The 16376-nt window shown below is 33.5% G+C and overlaps 1 protein-coding gene across 1 annotated transcript; it reads left to right on the top strand.

Moving 5' to 3' along the window:
* Positions 1-9564: 9564 nt before the first annotated feature.
* On the top strand, positions 9565-14948 carry LOC107845287 (nitrate regulatory gene2 protein). The gene is made up of 4 exons (XM_016689518.2): positions 9565-11163; positions 11570-11751; positions 12807-13030; positions 13842-14948. The coding sequence occupies exons 1-4, from the start codon at positions 9819-9821 to the stop codon at positions 14626-14628; spliced, it is 2538 nt and encodes an 845-aa protein (XP_016545004.2). The 5' UTR covers positions 9565-9818; the 3' UTR covers positions 14629-14948.
* Positions 14949-16376: the final 1428 nt, after the last annotated feature.

Here is a 16376-nt window from a genome sequence, read left to right as displayed (position 1 = left end):
TTGGTGTAAACATCGAGAGTAAGTTTTTCGATAGCCATGACCATATAGATTACATTGAAATAAAAGATGGAGAGAGAGTTAGGGTGCAGGGCCCAAAATCAAGAAAAAGTGGTTGCATCAAGTGGAGGTTGGATTAATGTAATGCTGACAAATAAATTTAAGTGAAAGGGAGAAAAAAAGGGTCCCCCTTTTGTGTTCACCTTTTTAGGAGGGAAGGGAATAGTATTATAGTTCCATCATTTTCTATGGATTGCAGCCCTACCTCACACACTATCATCTTTCTAATGCTCCATTTGCCTACTGCTGTTACTTCTGCTAAGTGCTAAAAACCCCATTTTTAAGGATTTATACATTTAACTAATTTTTGTTGCAGCTTTAAGAGACCTCTTTGTTTACTGGATGAAACCTTAGGTGCTTTTTTCTGTACTATGTTGTTCTTGTTCCTAAACAGTTCTGCGACAGTAGCAAAAATGTATATAAATAAATAGGCTTAATACATAGCTAGAGGCTTTTACCTTGTCTGGATATTCTATTTAGACATTTGTATTAAGTCGTGTTTCAATTGTACGTGTCAACTCCTAATAAAATGTTTCAATTAGACACTTCCGATTCAAATTTTGAGTCCTTCTATGTGCGTTTCTTTTGTTTAGATAGCGAAGTTAATCACATAAAATATATCGTCTCCTTTAATTATAGACATTTGTCTCAATAAGACGTAAAATCTCACGTGTTTTCTGCTTGAGATTAATGCGTATAATTGTCTAATAGACAAACAAAAATACACGCAAAAACATTTCTGAGATTTTCGTGTGGCCATGAAATCATAATTTGTTGGAATTGGAGTTGTGTTTGGCCACAAATATATAAATTAAAGGTGGATTTTGAAATTTTATGAGAGAAGTATGAGTGACAAAAGTGAAAATAAGTTTTAATTGTTTTCACTTTACCAAATACAATTTCAAATTGTATTTGAAATTTTCATGACCAAACAGACATAATGTTCACTTTTTTTACTAAAGTGAAATATTTTTTCAAAAAAAATAATCATGGCCAAACGGCTACTTAAATCGAAATTAGGTGAAAAAATCCCCCCACTAAACATAGAGCCTAATTCTACCCCACCCCCCCCCCCCACATGGGCCCCCCCCCCCACAAAAAAAAAATAATGTTACTACAATGGAGTATTAAACAAAGATCAATTTGTACTTGAAAAACCTTGAGGAATGTGACAGTGTGTGTCTGTGGTCCTCGTATAGTTTTAGGGTGGCATCGTATTCGTATTTCGTACCAGACTAACTCTGTTGACCTTCTCAATTTGGACTCTTTTCACTACAGACTTTGTCCATTAGCATTTTGTTTTCTCAATTAGGAACCACAAAAGGCCTATTGGTTATCGACTCTATAAATAAAAATATAAAAAAATTAGTTTTCAACATCGCTATTTCTTTCGATGAATTGCAATTAGTTCTTTCCTAACTAAAATCAAAAGCATTGCACCATATTGAGATGTGAATTCATTTTCCGCCCCAATAAGATAAGACAGGAATTTCTAACTCAAATCCTGAGACACTCAATTAATCAAGTAGGCTTAAAAAAAATTTCATGAGCCAAATTTTATATGTAGAAATTCTTCCTGACAATGGTGCGGTAAAACTCAAATTTAGGACCTCTATCTATCTGCTGCATATCATACTGAAATAGAAATAGTCACACTTCTATATTGATGCCTGATGGTCCTCCGAAAAATTCAGTAGCTTCGCTTACGGGTCACAAACTTATTTCCCCCCTTTTTTTTTCCCTTTTTGTGATGCCTAAAAAGCATCTCAAATTTTTGAAAAAAAAAAAAAAGGTGATGGAAAAAAAAAATAAAGAGCAGCATGTGAGGAAAAAAAATTGGCTTACACTATTTTTTTCAAACTTTTCACTGCTCTTTCCCTTTATCCAATGTCCCTTTTTTTTTTTTTTCTTTAATTTAACATTCACACTTTCAAGAATCAAGAATCACTGTTTTATTCTTTCCTTTTTCATCTGTTTTTTTTTTTTTTTAATTTCTTCCAAAAAAGAATTCTATAGTACTATTCGCATAGAGTTTGGGTTAAATAATCGTAACGACGAAGATTTACCTTTTTTACCTAAATATATTTAAAAATTAAAAAATTCTGTTAACAATATATCATAAAAGAAAAATTCTCCAGCAATTACCTTTACCATTAGGTTGAAATCTAAATGTAAATATAAAGATTTCCTTAAACATAATTCATGAATCAATTTGTTCGATTCTTATAAATTATATGAACATATGATAAATTGTATCTTTAGCTATCATACACAACATATAAAAAATAACTTTCATTCACAATGAATAACATTACAAAAAAATGCTTTATGTGGAAAAAGAATCGTATAAAAATCGGGAAAAAAAAGAATCAACTCTATTTAGTTTGGTTTGATTTGTGTATTTATCAAACCTATAGAGTTGTTTGGTTTTGGTTTAGATGAAAATTAAAATCATGAGTACTTTATTAATAACTTTGTGATTCATCATTTTTTATTTATTTGATAAAGTTGAAATGAAATTACACTAATTTGGCATATTTCTTATTAGTGAATGGTCCTTTTGATGAGTCATGGATAACGTAAATTTTTGTGAATTTTCATGGTGCAAAATCCTAAAATATGAAATATCTTTTTGACCAAATGTGAGAATATGCTCTTTGCACTCTTCTTTTTTATTTTTTATTTTTTCAAAAAGAGAAATAAAGTTACTCTAAAAAGAAGTTTCCTTTCTTACCCCAATTTGTGTTTTATCCCTTACCCAAAACCAAAATCTTGTTCTTTTTAATTTCCTTTTCACATTTAAACAGAGAAAAAAAAAGTGGATTTTTCTATACATTTTTAAGGATTGTTTAGACATAAAAAAAATATTTATTTATTTTTAAATGATTTTATTTTATTTAAATATTAATATTTGATCATGAAAATTTTAAATTCAACTTGACGCTGCATTTCAAATTTAAAGCAACTTATAACTTATTTTCCAACATATTTTTAATTTTTGAAGTTGGATGTAATTGTATTGAGACATTAATATTATTTTAAATATTTTTACAAAAAATATAATTAAACATGTTTTCATCTTCAATTTTAACTCCAAAAATTTAGTGAAAGATATTTGAATTTATGCCAAACACATAATAATAGTCCCGGACATTATAATTGGTTTTTACTATTTGCCAACATGATTAATCAATGTCCCTTATGTTTTACTAATCTTTTTTATTTGTCTTAATTAATGATTGCATTTTTATAATGTCCATTTTCCCTTAAATTGTCGATCTGGTCCTCAATCCACTTATCTTTCTTCTTTGGACCCTATTGTTAATATGTTCTTTGTTATGAATCAATCAACTGCAATTTTTACATTTTATAAGTTTTAGTAAATGTTACTCCCTCCGTCTCAAATTACTCGTCCCAAATTTTTTAATTTGACTTCTCATTTTACTTGTTTTTTTTTTATTAATCAAGAAGAGACGAAAAAAAAATTCATGTTTTACCCTTTACATTAATTATTTTTTCTTCAAATTAAAATGTAAACATCATTTAATAGGGGTACTATGGTAAACTAAACATGTTATTAATTATTTTTCTTAATCAATGTGTCATCTCAATTTGTGAAGGATAATTTGGGATAGAGAAATACAAAAAAATAAAGAAAATACACAAGACAAATATAGTATTGTTATAAATGTATTTACATTATAGTGAATGTCTATCAAGATCTACTTTGATATCTATTAGGATTTGAAGCATCCATCTTTTACTCAGATTAGGAGTAAATTTTTTCTATAAATAGAGGGGGTTTGTTCATTGTATTGACAATCAGATAATCTCTCATCCCTCAAGAGAAGAAATAAGAATAACTCTCTCTATTCTCTCTACTCTTCTTCTTTATTCTTTTTTGTAGCAATAACACGTTATCAGCACGAGACTCTGCCAAATAAGGTGAGATTATAAATCTAAAGGTCAAGGTTAGTAATCCTTATGTTATTTGTATTTTTCTATTAATGATATAATTATTGTTGGATTTGAGGAAAAATAATTGGTTTGGAACCATTTATGTTTTAAATTCATTCCTCAAGAACAATATTATCAAAAGGGATGATAATATTTGGGTTCAAGTCCCATCGATTTATGCCTAAGACGCCTTTATATGGATAAGATGTTGAGTTTGAATCTCAATACATCATATTGATGATATTATGATGGCTAAGGCAAAATAATAGGTGTTTAATAAAAGGTCATGAAACATATCCCATTAGTATGCTTTATTCCATGAACTGAATATGGTAGCATAAATCTAAAAGTTGACAACTTGCTTCATTGTTGAAAGAAGACAAGTGATTGAATGCACGAATATAAACGTGGAGAGATAGTATGATAATAATCATCAAAAGTGATAATATTTTCACACGCTCATTATGATTATAAGATTTGCTAGAGAAAAATTCTCTACATCTACATCATATGTATGCCTCAATTTGCTCCTGAAGTAGCAATATGATGAGCTCCTGAAGTAGCAATATGATGAAACAGGTTATAAGATATATAAGTTATCATAATTTGATAGGCTTAAGACACGATTATATTTCATTCTTGGGGAATGAGAATTTTGATTATTATAAGCACAAATCCATTCTCTGGGGTGAATGTGATAATATTTAGTGAAGTTTATTAATATAAACGTGTATTTGATTGTGATAGTATGACAACTCACCTCCGAAAGAGGCAGAATAGCTGAGATGAGTTATTTTGAAATCTACTTCTGAAGTAGTAAATCTGAAATTTATTCATATTAAATCTGAAATTTACTAAAGCAAAAACACATATCATGGTAAACTTGGAGTTTACTAGATTAAAAGTTCATAAATTGACATGAACGATTGCGATATCCCGAAGATGTGCATACTGAGTACTGAACATATATTGAAGAATTAGAAAATTCTTCATGAACTTTAATGTTGTTTGTTCTCATGATAAGTTGGTTGGACCAACTAATTTTGAGATTGGATCCCTCAAAATCTGAAAAGAATAAAAAGTGAATAAGGATTCGTTCACCTATCATGTGATATGCTGAAAAAATGCATCAATAAGATGATCACATGTATATTCATGGTCAACCTACGTTTGACATTCATAAAGTTACTTGTTCAATATAAATTGAGCATAATTTTCAGATTGTGTAATCGAGATAATTCATCTTGATGGTGATGATTTAGCATTGAATGTCTTTCATAAATAACTGAATCATTACTAATAAGAACAAAGTTTCATGTATTGATATGAAATATGATATGTTGCATACAAAAGCACTTGTATGCATTAAACCAATAAATTATGATTATTTCTTCTCTCTCAATTGGTTCAAGATTTTGGTTATTTCTTCTCTCTCAATTGATTCAAGATCAGGAACCAACTATTCCATCTAATAGTTTTGATGTGCGGTATTCGATTAATGAACGTACCATGATGCACAAAGATGGATCCATCAAAGAAGATGGAGGATGTATGTTAGCTTTCCTAACATAAGGGGGAGATTATAAGCAGCTATGAAATATGTTAGTAATTATCATTGGATCTTCATTCAAAAGATAATTCAAGTCAAATGCCGAAAGCATCTCACATTACGCTGCAAGTGCTCCTATTTTGTGGCCTTAAAGGATAAAGTCTATGCATGCGTGAAGGTTGATAGACTAATCGATTTCAAATGAAATAATCCTTGAAAAGGATAAGGAGCAAATAATCATGATAAGAAGGTAATGTACTCTTGAAGAGCCTACGACATAACACTTTATGAAACCTTATGAGAGGTTTAGGTACTTGAAAATAATGAAGTGATGAGATCTCAAAATGTTATGTCGCATTGTGAACCGATACAAAATAAGAAATCATCGATGATATCTTTGATACAATTTTGGCGCAATATTGGAAAAGATTATGAGGATCTGAATTCTACGTTAATTTAAGCATGCTGACGTATAAATATTTATCAAGTGACCTGAAAGGATGTATTTTGGTAAGTGTAAAACTTATTTGATTTGTTGTCCAGACACTTGAAGATGTCACACTTGACATGTTGGATATTGTTACTTGACAAACATCCATATGAAAATCCCTAAAGGATTCAAAATGCCTGAAGCATATAAAGTTTCAAGAAAACTTTTTATTATACTCATAAGATATAATTTGATGATTTGAGTATCATTGAAATTCTTGGAGAGTTTTCAAAAGTAATAGAGTATTTGTTTAAATGAGAAATATGCAAAAATTGAATAAGGATCCATTCTGACCTCAAGAAAAGAATGAGGAACTCATTGGTTATGAAGTATCATATCTTAGTGCAATTGATGCACTAATGTATCTTGCAAATACTACAAAGCCTGATATAGCCTTTTTTTAGTTAATTTGTTAGCAAGTTTGTAGTCCCGATCTTATTGGTCATACTGATTTTGGATACTTATCTGAACTACATAAAGCTTGGTCTCAAATAGGCTATGTGTTCATATGTGGTGGTACTGCAATATCTTGGAGATATACAAAGCAGTCTATCGTAGCCACTTCATCGAATCATGCTGAGATAATAGCTATTCATGAAGCAAGCCGAGAATGTGTATGGTTGAGGTCCATGATACATCTCATTTGAGAAAAATATGGTGTGAAGTATGACAATCTACCCACAAATTTATACGGAGATAATGCATCATGTATAGCACATCTTAGTGGAGGATTCATAAATGGAGATAGAACGAAGCACATTTTGCCAAAGCTTTTCTACGTACATGAGCTACAAAAGAATGATGATATTAACGTGCAACAGATTTGTTCAACTGACAATGTGATTGATTTATTCACCAAATCTTCTCCAATTGCAACTTTCAAGAAGATGTTACACAAGATCGGGATGCAAAAGTTCAAGGATGTTCTCATTAGGGGGAGCAAATATGCGTTGTACTCTTTTTTTCTTTCAAGGTTTTGTCCCACCGGATTTTTCTCGTAAAGTTTTTAATGAGGCAGCCTATATGCGTATTGTTAGAGATGTGTACTCTGTTTCCTTCACTAGATTTTTTTTCCACTGGTTTTTTTTTTAGTAAGGTTTTAACGAGTCACATTATCTATCTAGACATTCAAGGGGAAGTGTTATAGATGTATTTACATTATAGTGAATGTCTATCAAGATCTATCAAGATCTACTTTGATATCTATTAGGATTTGAAGCATCCGTCTTTTACTCAGATTAGGAGTAAATTTTCCCTATAAATAGAGGGGTTTTGTTCATTGTATTGACAATCAGATAATCTCTCATCCCTCAAGAGAAGAAATAAGAATCACTCTCTCTATTCTCTTTACTCTTATTCTTTATTCTTTCTTGTTTCATAACAAGTATCCCTTTGTGATATAAGCTAATGAGTTTTTTTGTGTGATTTTCAAAAATAACCCTTTAAACACCTAGACAATTGTGGTTAAATGAAAATGACTATCACAATTTATTGAACAATAATGAGAATGGATAAAATAAGAAATATAATCCCAAATTTTACTATAGATTTGAGACAAACTTGGCAATTTAATACCTCCATAATTGGCATTATTGATTTCTTTAGCCACTCTCTCGGTTGGTGATGTGTCTTTCTTCAAGTTCAACGTGTATCTCAACTATCTATAGATGTTTCATTGCAAGTTTAGATTAATACAGATGTGATCGATGATTAAAATGCCTTTATTTTTAATTAGATATTTTAAATATTATGAATTTTGAATACACGAAAAATCTTAATTGACAACACACCATCTCCCTTCACCCTCCACCCCAACCCAAACACAATCTCCAAGAAATGAGTCGTGCCATATTCAATCCGAAATAATCAGATTCCAATAATGTAAACATCAAATACTCTATGATAAAAGGAAAAACATAAGTTTTGAGATTACTCATGCATTATTCTTACATTACTACATAGTTAGACATGTACAAGTAACCTATTTAATTATGAAATTAAAGACATTAGGAGAACAATCAACCAAAAAAGACATTAGGTTAGAAATAATATTTAAGACAACAATCAACCAAAAGAAGAAAGAAAACATTCTAAAATAGGGAAATAAAAAATCTTAATTATTTATTCAATAAAAAAAATATAGTGGCCTCTATTCCAAGATCCCAAAGCACCTACCTACTAGCTACCCCTACCCCCACCCTACCCCTACCCCCACCCCACCCCAACTAATGGGGTTGTGAACCCTACCCTTTCTTGTTGTCTGCGAGCTGCCATCCACATCCAAGCTAAATACAAAAAACAGCCTTTCCCTATTCTAAACCAATCCTTTAATTAAAATTTTTAGAAAAATAATTAAAGATTATAGACTCTATTATATATTGTTCTAAACCTATTAGGGAAAATTTTCTCTTTTTTGGGAAACCACATTTCTTATTGAAAAATTAAATAAATATGTTCAACATTCCTAACATGATAAAAAAATATGTAAAATATACTCTTTTCTAATAAGAATAAAATAATAAGACGTCTTAGAGTAGGGGTACCAACATATTTAATTTTAAGCTAATTTAATCACTAATTTCTTAGTCTTTATACGCCCTTTATTGTTTTACTTAAATAGTATACTAAATACATATATTTTTTTCTTTTACTGATTTATTTTAACAAATCAAAAGAGAACTGATTATTATTTTTTTATTCTTTTATTAATAAGCAATTATTTTCCAATTTTGTCTGAGTATTTCTAGTTAAATTTTAGTTTTTAAGATATAGTTAATTAAGATAGTTTAGTAAAAGAATAATTAATAGTATATGCTTACTTAAGTGGATATAAAATGCAAATGGACAAGTTAAAAAGCAGCGTGAGTAACAATTTAAAAATCAACCCGAATTGCGATAATATAGTTGAGATTTCTTTGTCTTTAATTAGAAGTTTCGAATTCGAACACCTAATAATAGAAACATACGATCTACAATACGTAAATATGAAATAAGCTAGCTCCAATGTTGGTATCAAGTGAAAAAATCAACATTTAATTGTGAATAATACGTAAATATGACATAAGCTAGCTCCAATATTAGTATCAAATGAAAAAATCAACATTTAATTGTGAATAATTATTTACTAAACATCAACATAAATGTGATGGAATAATTGAGATTCCTTTACTCTTAACTAAAAATGTCGAATTTAAACACCTGACAATAAAAAGATAGGACTATGAATATATGAATGTAAATTTAATTAAATTTTTAGTGTTGGTATCGAACATCAAATGAAAAAATCCAAATAGATAAGCTTATTTATTACAAGTATCTTGAAAATTAATGTTGACAAAATGATTTTAATTTAGACAAAAAAAAAATATGACTCAATAAATGGTTAGTTGCCAAATGCCAATTTCTTTTGGTTTGGAGTAGTACTATTTGGATAAATTTTTTTAATTATTTTTTTATTACCATTTTTTTAATTATTTTTTTTTAAAAAAACTTTAAAATGTTGAAAAAAGATAGACACAGCCAGTCATTGTTAAAGTACTCAAAAAGACTTTTTTTGAGTGGAGAAAAGAAAGTGATGAGCAAAGTAAAGTGAAGTATCACTATACCACTGTGTGTACTGTGTGTAAACATGCCACTTCTTCTTCTTCTTCTTCACCGGCTCCGCCCTTCTCCGTCGCCGCTTCTTTAACTCTCTGTGCCGCCGTAGTAACCACCGTCAAAGGCGGAGACAACATCCACTTAATTGCTTTTCCTTTTATTTTTCCGATGGGTTGTACGGCGTCGAAGCTGGATAATGAAGATACAGTCCGGCGATGTAAAGATCGCCGGAGATTAATGAAAGAAGCTGTATATGCCCGTCATCATTTAGCTTCTGCTCATTCTGATTACTGCCGTTCACTTCGTATTACCGGTTCTGCTTTATCTACCTTCGCCGCCGGTGAACCTCTCTCCGTTTCCGATCATACCCCCGCCGTACTACTCCGTACAACGTCCTCTTCTACCACCACTCCACCACCACCACCACCTATTCGTATCCCATCTCCTTCACGTTCCTTCCAGACACCACCTCCGCCTCCTCCTCCGCCGTTTTCTCCGTCTCCGACGATAGCTTCTTCGAAGCTTCCTCATATACTTTCTTCTTCCTCTGTTTCTTCTCATCAGCAGCGGCAGCGACAGCAGCAGCCGGTTCAGCAGAAAAAACCGGTGAAGCTTCCGCATATTCTGTCGGGATCAAGCTTGAATTCGTATAATGAAGATTATACATACGATGCGAAAGCGAATTCGACTTATTCGAGTACTCCTTCACAAGCTTCGTCTGTTTGGAACTGGGAAAATTTCTACCCTCCTTCCCCTCCAAGTTCAGAGTACTTTGAACGCATCCACAATAAAAATAACTTAGCTGTTGAAGCTGATGATGAGTTTGATAAGGCATCGAATTACACATCTTATTCACAGTACTCTCAGCATCAACATCAACATCAGCATCATCAGCATCCTAGTGAAGAATCACTTCTTGGGAAATCGAATAAGCAATTCGATTTTTTCGATACGGATAGTGTTAACGATGAGAAATTGACAAATGGGTCAGTCAAGAATCAGAAAAAAGTTGGTGAAAACAAGCAGAACTATGGAGGTCACCACTTGAATAACAACTGGGAAAGTGAAGCTGAGAGAGAAGAGGTACAGTGTAGTGAGTGGGGAGATCATGATCATTACAGTACTACAACTTCATCTGATGAGGATGAGGAAGAGGAGGAGGAAGAGGAGAAGGATGAGATAAGATCTGGGTATGGGCAAACCCGTTCGAATTTCGGGTCGACTGGTTCAGTGAAGAATGAGGAAGTTAATGTGAATATGAAGAATTTCTCAGGGAAGAAATCTGATAAGATGTCAGAGGATGGAGGGTCGTCTTCGATGAGTTGGGGGAATGGAAATGGGAAAGTGGAGATGGTATCAGATAGAAGTATTGTGGTGAGGCACAAGGATTTAGCTGAGATTGTTGCTGCCATTAAGGAATACTTTGATAAAGCTGCTTCTGCTGGTGAGCAAGTGTCTGAGATGTTGGAGACAGGTCGAGCTCAGCTCGATCGGAGCTTTAGGCAGTTGAAGAGTGAGTCTTTTTCTTGGAATCTTGATTTATGTGTGCTGCAAATTTTGATTTTTATTGCTCTATCTGTGGCTTTTGATCATAGCATAGTTATTAGTAGATATTGTATGTTTTCTGGGATGCTATCTGAACTCATCTACGTGTATCGATTGCTTGTTGAACCCTGTCATGTGAAAGTAGCTTTGCATAGCCAGTTCCAGGTTTGGATAAAGGAGTAGAGTTGTGGTAGTTTAATACTCATGGTAAAATTAGTCAAATTTTGATGAATCAAGATGATTGATATCATTTGCTACAACATTTTCGGGGTTGAGATTTAGTTGATTGACATTGACTTGGCTAGACCTTGAGATCCAGTTGAGCAAATATCGTTTGTTTAGTATGTAATATTGTTTTTTTCCGTGCATTGCAGAAACGGTGTATCATTCCAGTGGAGTATTTAGTACCATAAGCTCTACCTGGTCGTCAAAACCTCCATTGGCGGTCAAGTATCGATTTGAACCTAGTTCTATTGATGAAGGAGGCCAAAAGAGTCTTTGTTCCACCTTGGAGCGACTTTTGGCATGGGAAAAGAAACTATATCAGGAAGTGAAGGTACTCTTCTCAATCCCAATTGTTCTTAGTCTTCAAGAACTCCTATTTACTTTCTTGTGTTTTATACCAATTGGTCTTTTGCAATCGTCATCTAGGTGAAGTTGTTTGCAAAGATAAAAAGCTGTAGTTAAATCCACTCTGATTCAATCAAGAATGGGATAAACTATACTCAATTATTGTGATGGGATATTGATATTTTAGTAGGGTAACAGAATGCCGGGTTTTCCATTGGGAATCTTATACATGTTATGGTAGATATAGGTGTAAAAATCAGGCGGTTCATGCACGTCCAATCTTCTTCGGATTATCCAGCTTGTGTAATCTAATTTGGTTTAGTCAATAATGGTGTAATGACTAAAGTAACCTAAGTAGTTATATGACTTGACAAGGACAACTTTGAGCTATTATAAGATTTTAATTTAGAACATGCAGGTTCCCTGAATGCCTTATAACTAACCTTTTCAACTCACTTAAATGTACATTCTGGTCATATATGTTTAAGGTGTGTGGCCATCTCGCTCAAAGTTTAAGCTATTAGAGAGAGAAAGCAGACTTTTATTTAACTAATTATATATCATTTAAAAGCTCAAGCTATTAGAGAGAACACACTATTGTTTAATCAACTATATCTTCAATAATATAAACCTCATTTTGTAAAACCATTTTTTTTGCGGTTATTAGTGCGGAAAGGAGAAGTAGCATAGGAAGTGTCTGCAATTTTAAGATCCTTTCAACTCCTTATAGGTTGGCACTTTTCTTGACATGATTAAAAACTGTGGAAGATGGATAAATGCATGTCTCTGCATATACATGTCTGTTGCTTGTCTATTTTTTTTGGTGAATCATATCTATTTGATTTTGATTTTCCTAGTGTCTTGCTCTTGCAGTAGTAAGCTCATCATGTGTTTACTTTATTTTATTGGTTATAGCAATGACATTGAGTTCAAACTATTCGTGAAAAAATAGAAGAAAAGTTAGGCAACTTGAGCGACTACTTCCTTGCACGATACTTTAGTCCCACACATTTGTTTACTCTCTAAGTACTGTAAGTGCAGGCCAGGGAAGGAGTTAAAATTGAGCATGAAAAGAAGTTGGCAACATTGCAGAGTCAGGAAGGCAGAGGTGATGACGAAGCCAAGTTGGACAAAACCAAGGCCTCTATAAAGAGGTTGCAGTCACTGATGGTGGTCACATCGCAGGCTGTTTCCACTACGTCCTCTGCCATTATTGGTCTAAGAGACTCTGACCTTGTTCCGCAGCTTGTTGAACTTTGTCATGGGTAAGTACTTGTGTTTGGTGCATGCTTGATTTGGAATTTGTTGACAACCAACTTGTATTTAGAATATTTACTGGTGGACACATGCATGGAATATGGGTTGAAATGACACATGGTTAGTACTTATGTTGCAATACTTCTTAGAGTAAACATCAACTTATTGGAGCCAACTTTCTACCTGTATGAGATTGAAGAAGTCTGGTTTCCGGAATTTCTTCCTAGTTATTCTTTTCTTTCTGAAATAATTTCCAGAACCTTAATCACCCGAGTAATTATGTGCCATGTCAGGATTTATTTCCTTAAAATTGAATTGAATAGGCTGAATATCTCCTACCTAAAATTGATGGATCTCACCTAAAGTCAAGCTCTCACATGTAAAATGTGTTGATGTTATTATTTGTCTGTTCCAGTGGGTAATTGAAAATTTATGTATCTTTAAAGTGTGCTCTTTTTGTCTTCCTGACCGTGAAAGCATGTCCGCGGAGCATCTTTCTAGAGTCTGACTAAGTTGTGGCCAAGACGGAACCACTTTTTTTTTTTTGAAATTTGGAATATCTACTGTGCTTTGACATGTGCAATTGATGGCTAAATATAGTAGTGTTTCTTAGTCCCGTCAGTATTGATAGCTTAATCTGAAATTGTGGCAATCACTATGATGATTGCTGTGAAGATCTGTGCTCTTCTACTCCGAAGATAGTTTTAAATTGGATTGTCTGTATTTTAAATTTGAATATAGCTGATGATAAGTGTTTACTGTTTTCTAAGTTTTATCCCTGAGTAGTCCTCAATTGATATTGGTAATAAACTGATGCAGATTCATGTACATGTGGAAATCCATGAATCAGTTTCATCTAGTTCAGAATGACATTGTACAGCAGGTGCGTGGCCTCATCAATAGAGCAACTAAAGGTCAATCGACATCTGACCTGCACCGGCAGGCAACACGTGACCTTGAGTCTGCTGTATCTGCATGGCACTCGAGTTTTTGTCGCCTGATAAAATTTCAAAGGGACTTTATCCGCTCCCTTCATGGTTGGTTCAAGCTCACCCTTGTATCAGTCAATAGTGAGCCAACTAATGGCAACAGGGAGTTCTCAGATTCATATATGTTTTGCGATGAATGGAAGCTAGCGCTTGACCGTATTCCTGACACTGTTGCATCAGAAGCTATCAAAAGCTTCATAAATGTTGTCCATTCGATCTATGTGAAACAGACGGAGGAACTGAAGATAAAAAAGCGGACTGAATCTGCATCAAAGGAGCTTGAGAAAAAGGCTTCAAGTGTTAGAAGCATTGAAAGGAAGTATTACAACTCTTACTCCATGGTTGGCATTGGACTTCCTGATGTGGGACCTGATAATGGTAATGCTTTAGATGCACGAGACCCTCTCGCTGAGAAAAAGGCCGAGCTTGCAGCTAGCCAACGGCGTGTGGAAGATGAGATGATGAAGCACTCTAAAGCAGTGGAGGTAACCAGAGCGATGACCCTGAACAACATTCAGACGGGGTTGCCGGGAGTTTTCCAGGCTATGACCAGCTTTTCTTCCTTGATGACAGAGGCCCTTGAGGCTGTATGCACCCGTTCTTATTCTATTAAGTAGGAAACAACTTACAGATAACTGAATACTATTACGTATTTTCTTTTTTCTTTTTGGCTATTTTTATCTCGGTTTTGGGTGAGGATGGAAGAGAAAGGGCGCATTTTTGGTCATAGGCTCCTTTCAGCTAGTTGTTTTTTTCCCTTGATATTTTGCTATATTGTTGTAGATATGTGGAATTTTTTTCAATCTTATGTAGTGGTGGGAAGAGGAATATTTCCTGTATGTATAGCAAATTGTTTGCATTATTGCATTGAGTTCCAACATTCTAAGCAGATGAATAAATGTATTCCTTCTAAGTGGAAAAATATTCTTCAACCAAACTATTCTTGCTGTTGTGTCCTTTTTTGTAATGTGCATCTTTCATGACCTATTTTTGAGAGCATTTGACAGATCACTTAACTCGGGTTCTTCTTGTTGATGTCTCGAGATTTTCTTGGTTCGGTGGTTGGGTCATGAAAGTCAAGTAACATCCGTAGAGACATACTTCCTTTATGTAACGGGGATCAAAGCATTTTGTGATGTCGGAAAGCCACTGAAGACACAGCTCTAGTATCCAATTTCTCATGAGAGGTCCTGGTTATAGGGTTCATTATTGCTTTTGACACATAGGATTATGTGACAATTGCATTTCAAATCTGAGTTCTGGTTGAAGACTCTGCTGGTGCAACAGCAGTGCAAGTGCATAATGTAATATGCTTTCTCCTCTTTACCTTAGCATTGAGGTTGATTGTCTCTACCTTTTGTTTCAAATGGACGACAAATCATCTTCTTTTGTTTTTACAATCTTGAGAATAAAGACAAGAAAGGTTTGATCTTTTATTGATTTGGGTCCCCATGAAATATTTTTCATAATTCAACTAAATGATGAAAATCATAGACTTGTTTGTTCTTTCTCCCCCTTTAGTCATTATTAGGCTGTAAGAAGATACCCTTTTGGACTTTGCTTTTGTTCCAGCAAAGGTAAAACAGGACCAATGACTATACAATGCAGAAAATCACCCCTTCCAGTACTGTCTTTGCATGTGCATGCAGGTAAAGCAAACACTAAGACTCAGATATAAGTTTCTCCTCTATATGATGACAAAATCTGACAGGAGGTTAGCAGCTAGCAGGTATGATTGACTTACTTTTCAGTTACACACCTTCCACTCTTTCTTTTGCTGGTTGCAGTGGCGGAGTCGGGATTTTCAACTAATCAAAGGGGTTTAACATCTACTATATATGCATTAAAATATTTTTAATCATGTAAAAATTGTATAAAAATAATATTCCCTCCGTCCCATTTTATGTGTCACCATTTGACCGGGCACGGAGTTTAAGAAATAAGGGAAGACTTGGTAAAGTTTACCAAATCATCCTTTATAAAAAAAATGTGTCAACATCTTTTTCTTTAATTAAGTGGGACCAATAAGGGTAAAAGGGTAATTGTGCCTTTAAAAAGTTGCCAAATAAGGAAAGACGACACTTATTTTGGGACGGATTAAAAAGGAAATAATGACACATAATTTGGGACGAAGGAAGTATAATTTTTCATCGAAGGGAATTCGGATGAACCCTGGTGCAAAGGTAGCTCCGCCACTGGCTGGTTGGTGTTGGGGTTATGGAAGGAGAATGACGAGAAAAGTAGGTCAAATTGGCATTACACTGATCCGATTAGTTTAGATTCGTGCTCGGCCTACTAGAAAGAGAAGGCTCTTCACCTTTTATTCTCGAAATTTAAATCCGAAACCTCCACTTACAACTCTTTA

This window comes from Capsicum annuum, chromosome 8 (assembly GCF_002878395.1).
Source record: "Capsicum annuum cultivar UCD-10X-F1 chromosome 8, UCD10Xv1.1, whole genome shotgun sequence".
Lineage (NCBI taxonomy): Eukaryota > Viridiplantae > Streptophyta > Magnoliopsida > Solanales > Solanaceae > Capsicum > Capsicum annuum.
The sequence above is the reverse complement of the archived record's forward strand: the minus strand, read 5'-3'. Positions and strand labels throughout refer to the sequence as shown.

Bases quoted from the DNA above. Each gene is read 5' to 3' on its own strand.
- LOC107845287 (XM_016689518.2), top strand. From the start codon at position 9,819: ATGGGTTGTACGGCGTCGAAGCTGGATAATGAAGATACAGTCCGGCGA. The intron at 11,752-12,806 runs GTACTCTTCTCA...CTGTAAGTGCAG, and splicing joins AACTATATCAGGAAGTGAAG to GCCAGGGAAGGAGTTAAAAT. The intron at 13,031-13,841 runs GTAAGTACTTGT...AAACTGATGCAG, and splicing joins CTTGTTGAACTTTGTCATGG to ATTCATGTACATGTGGAAAT.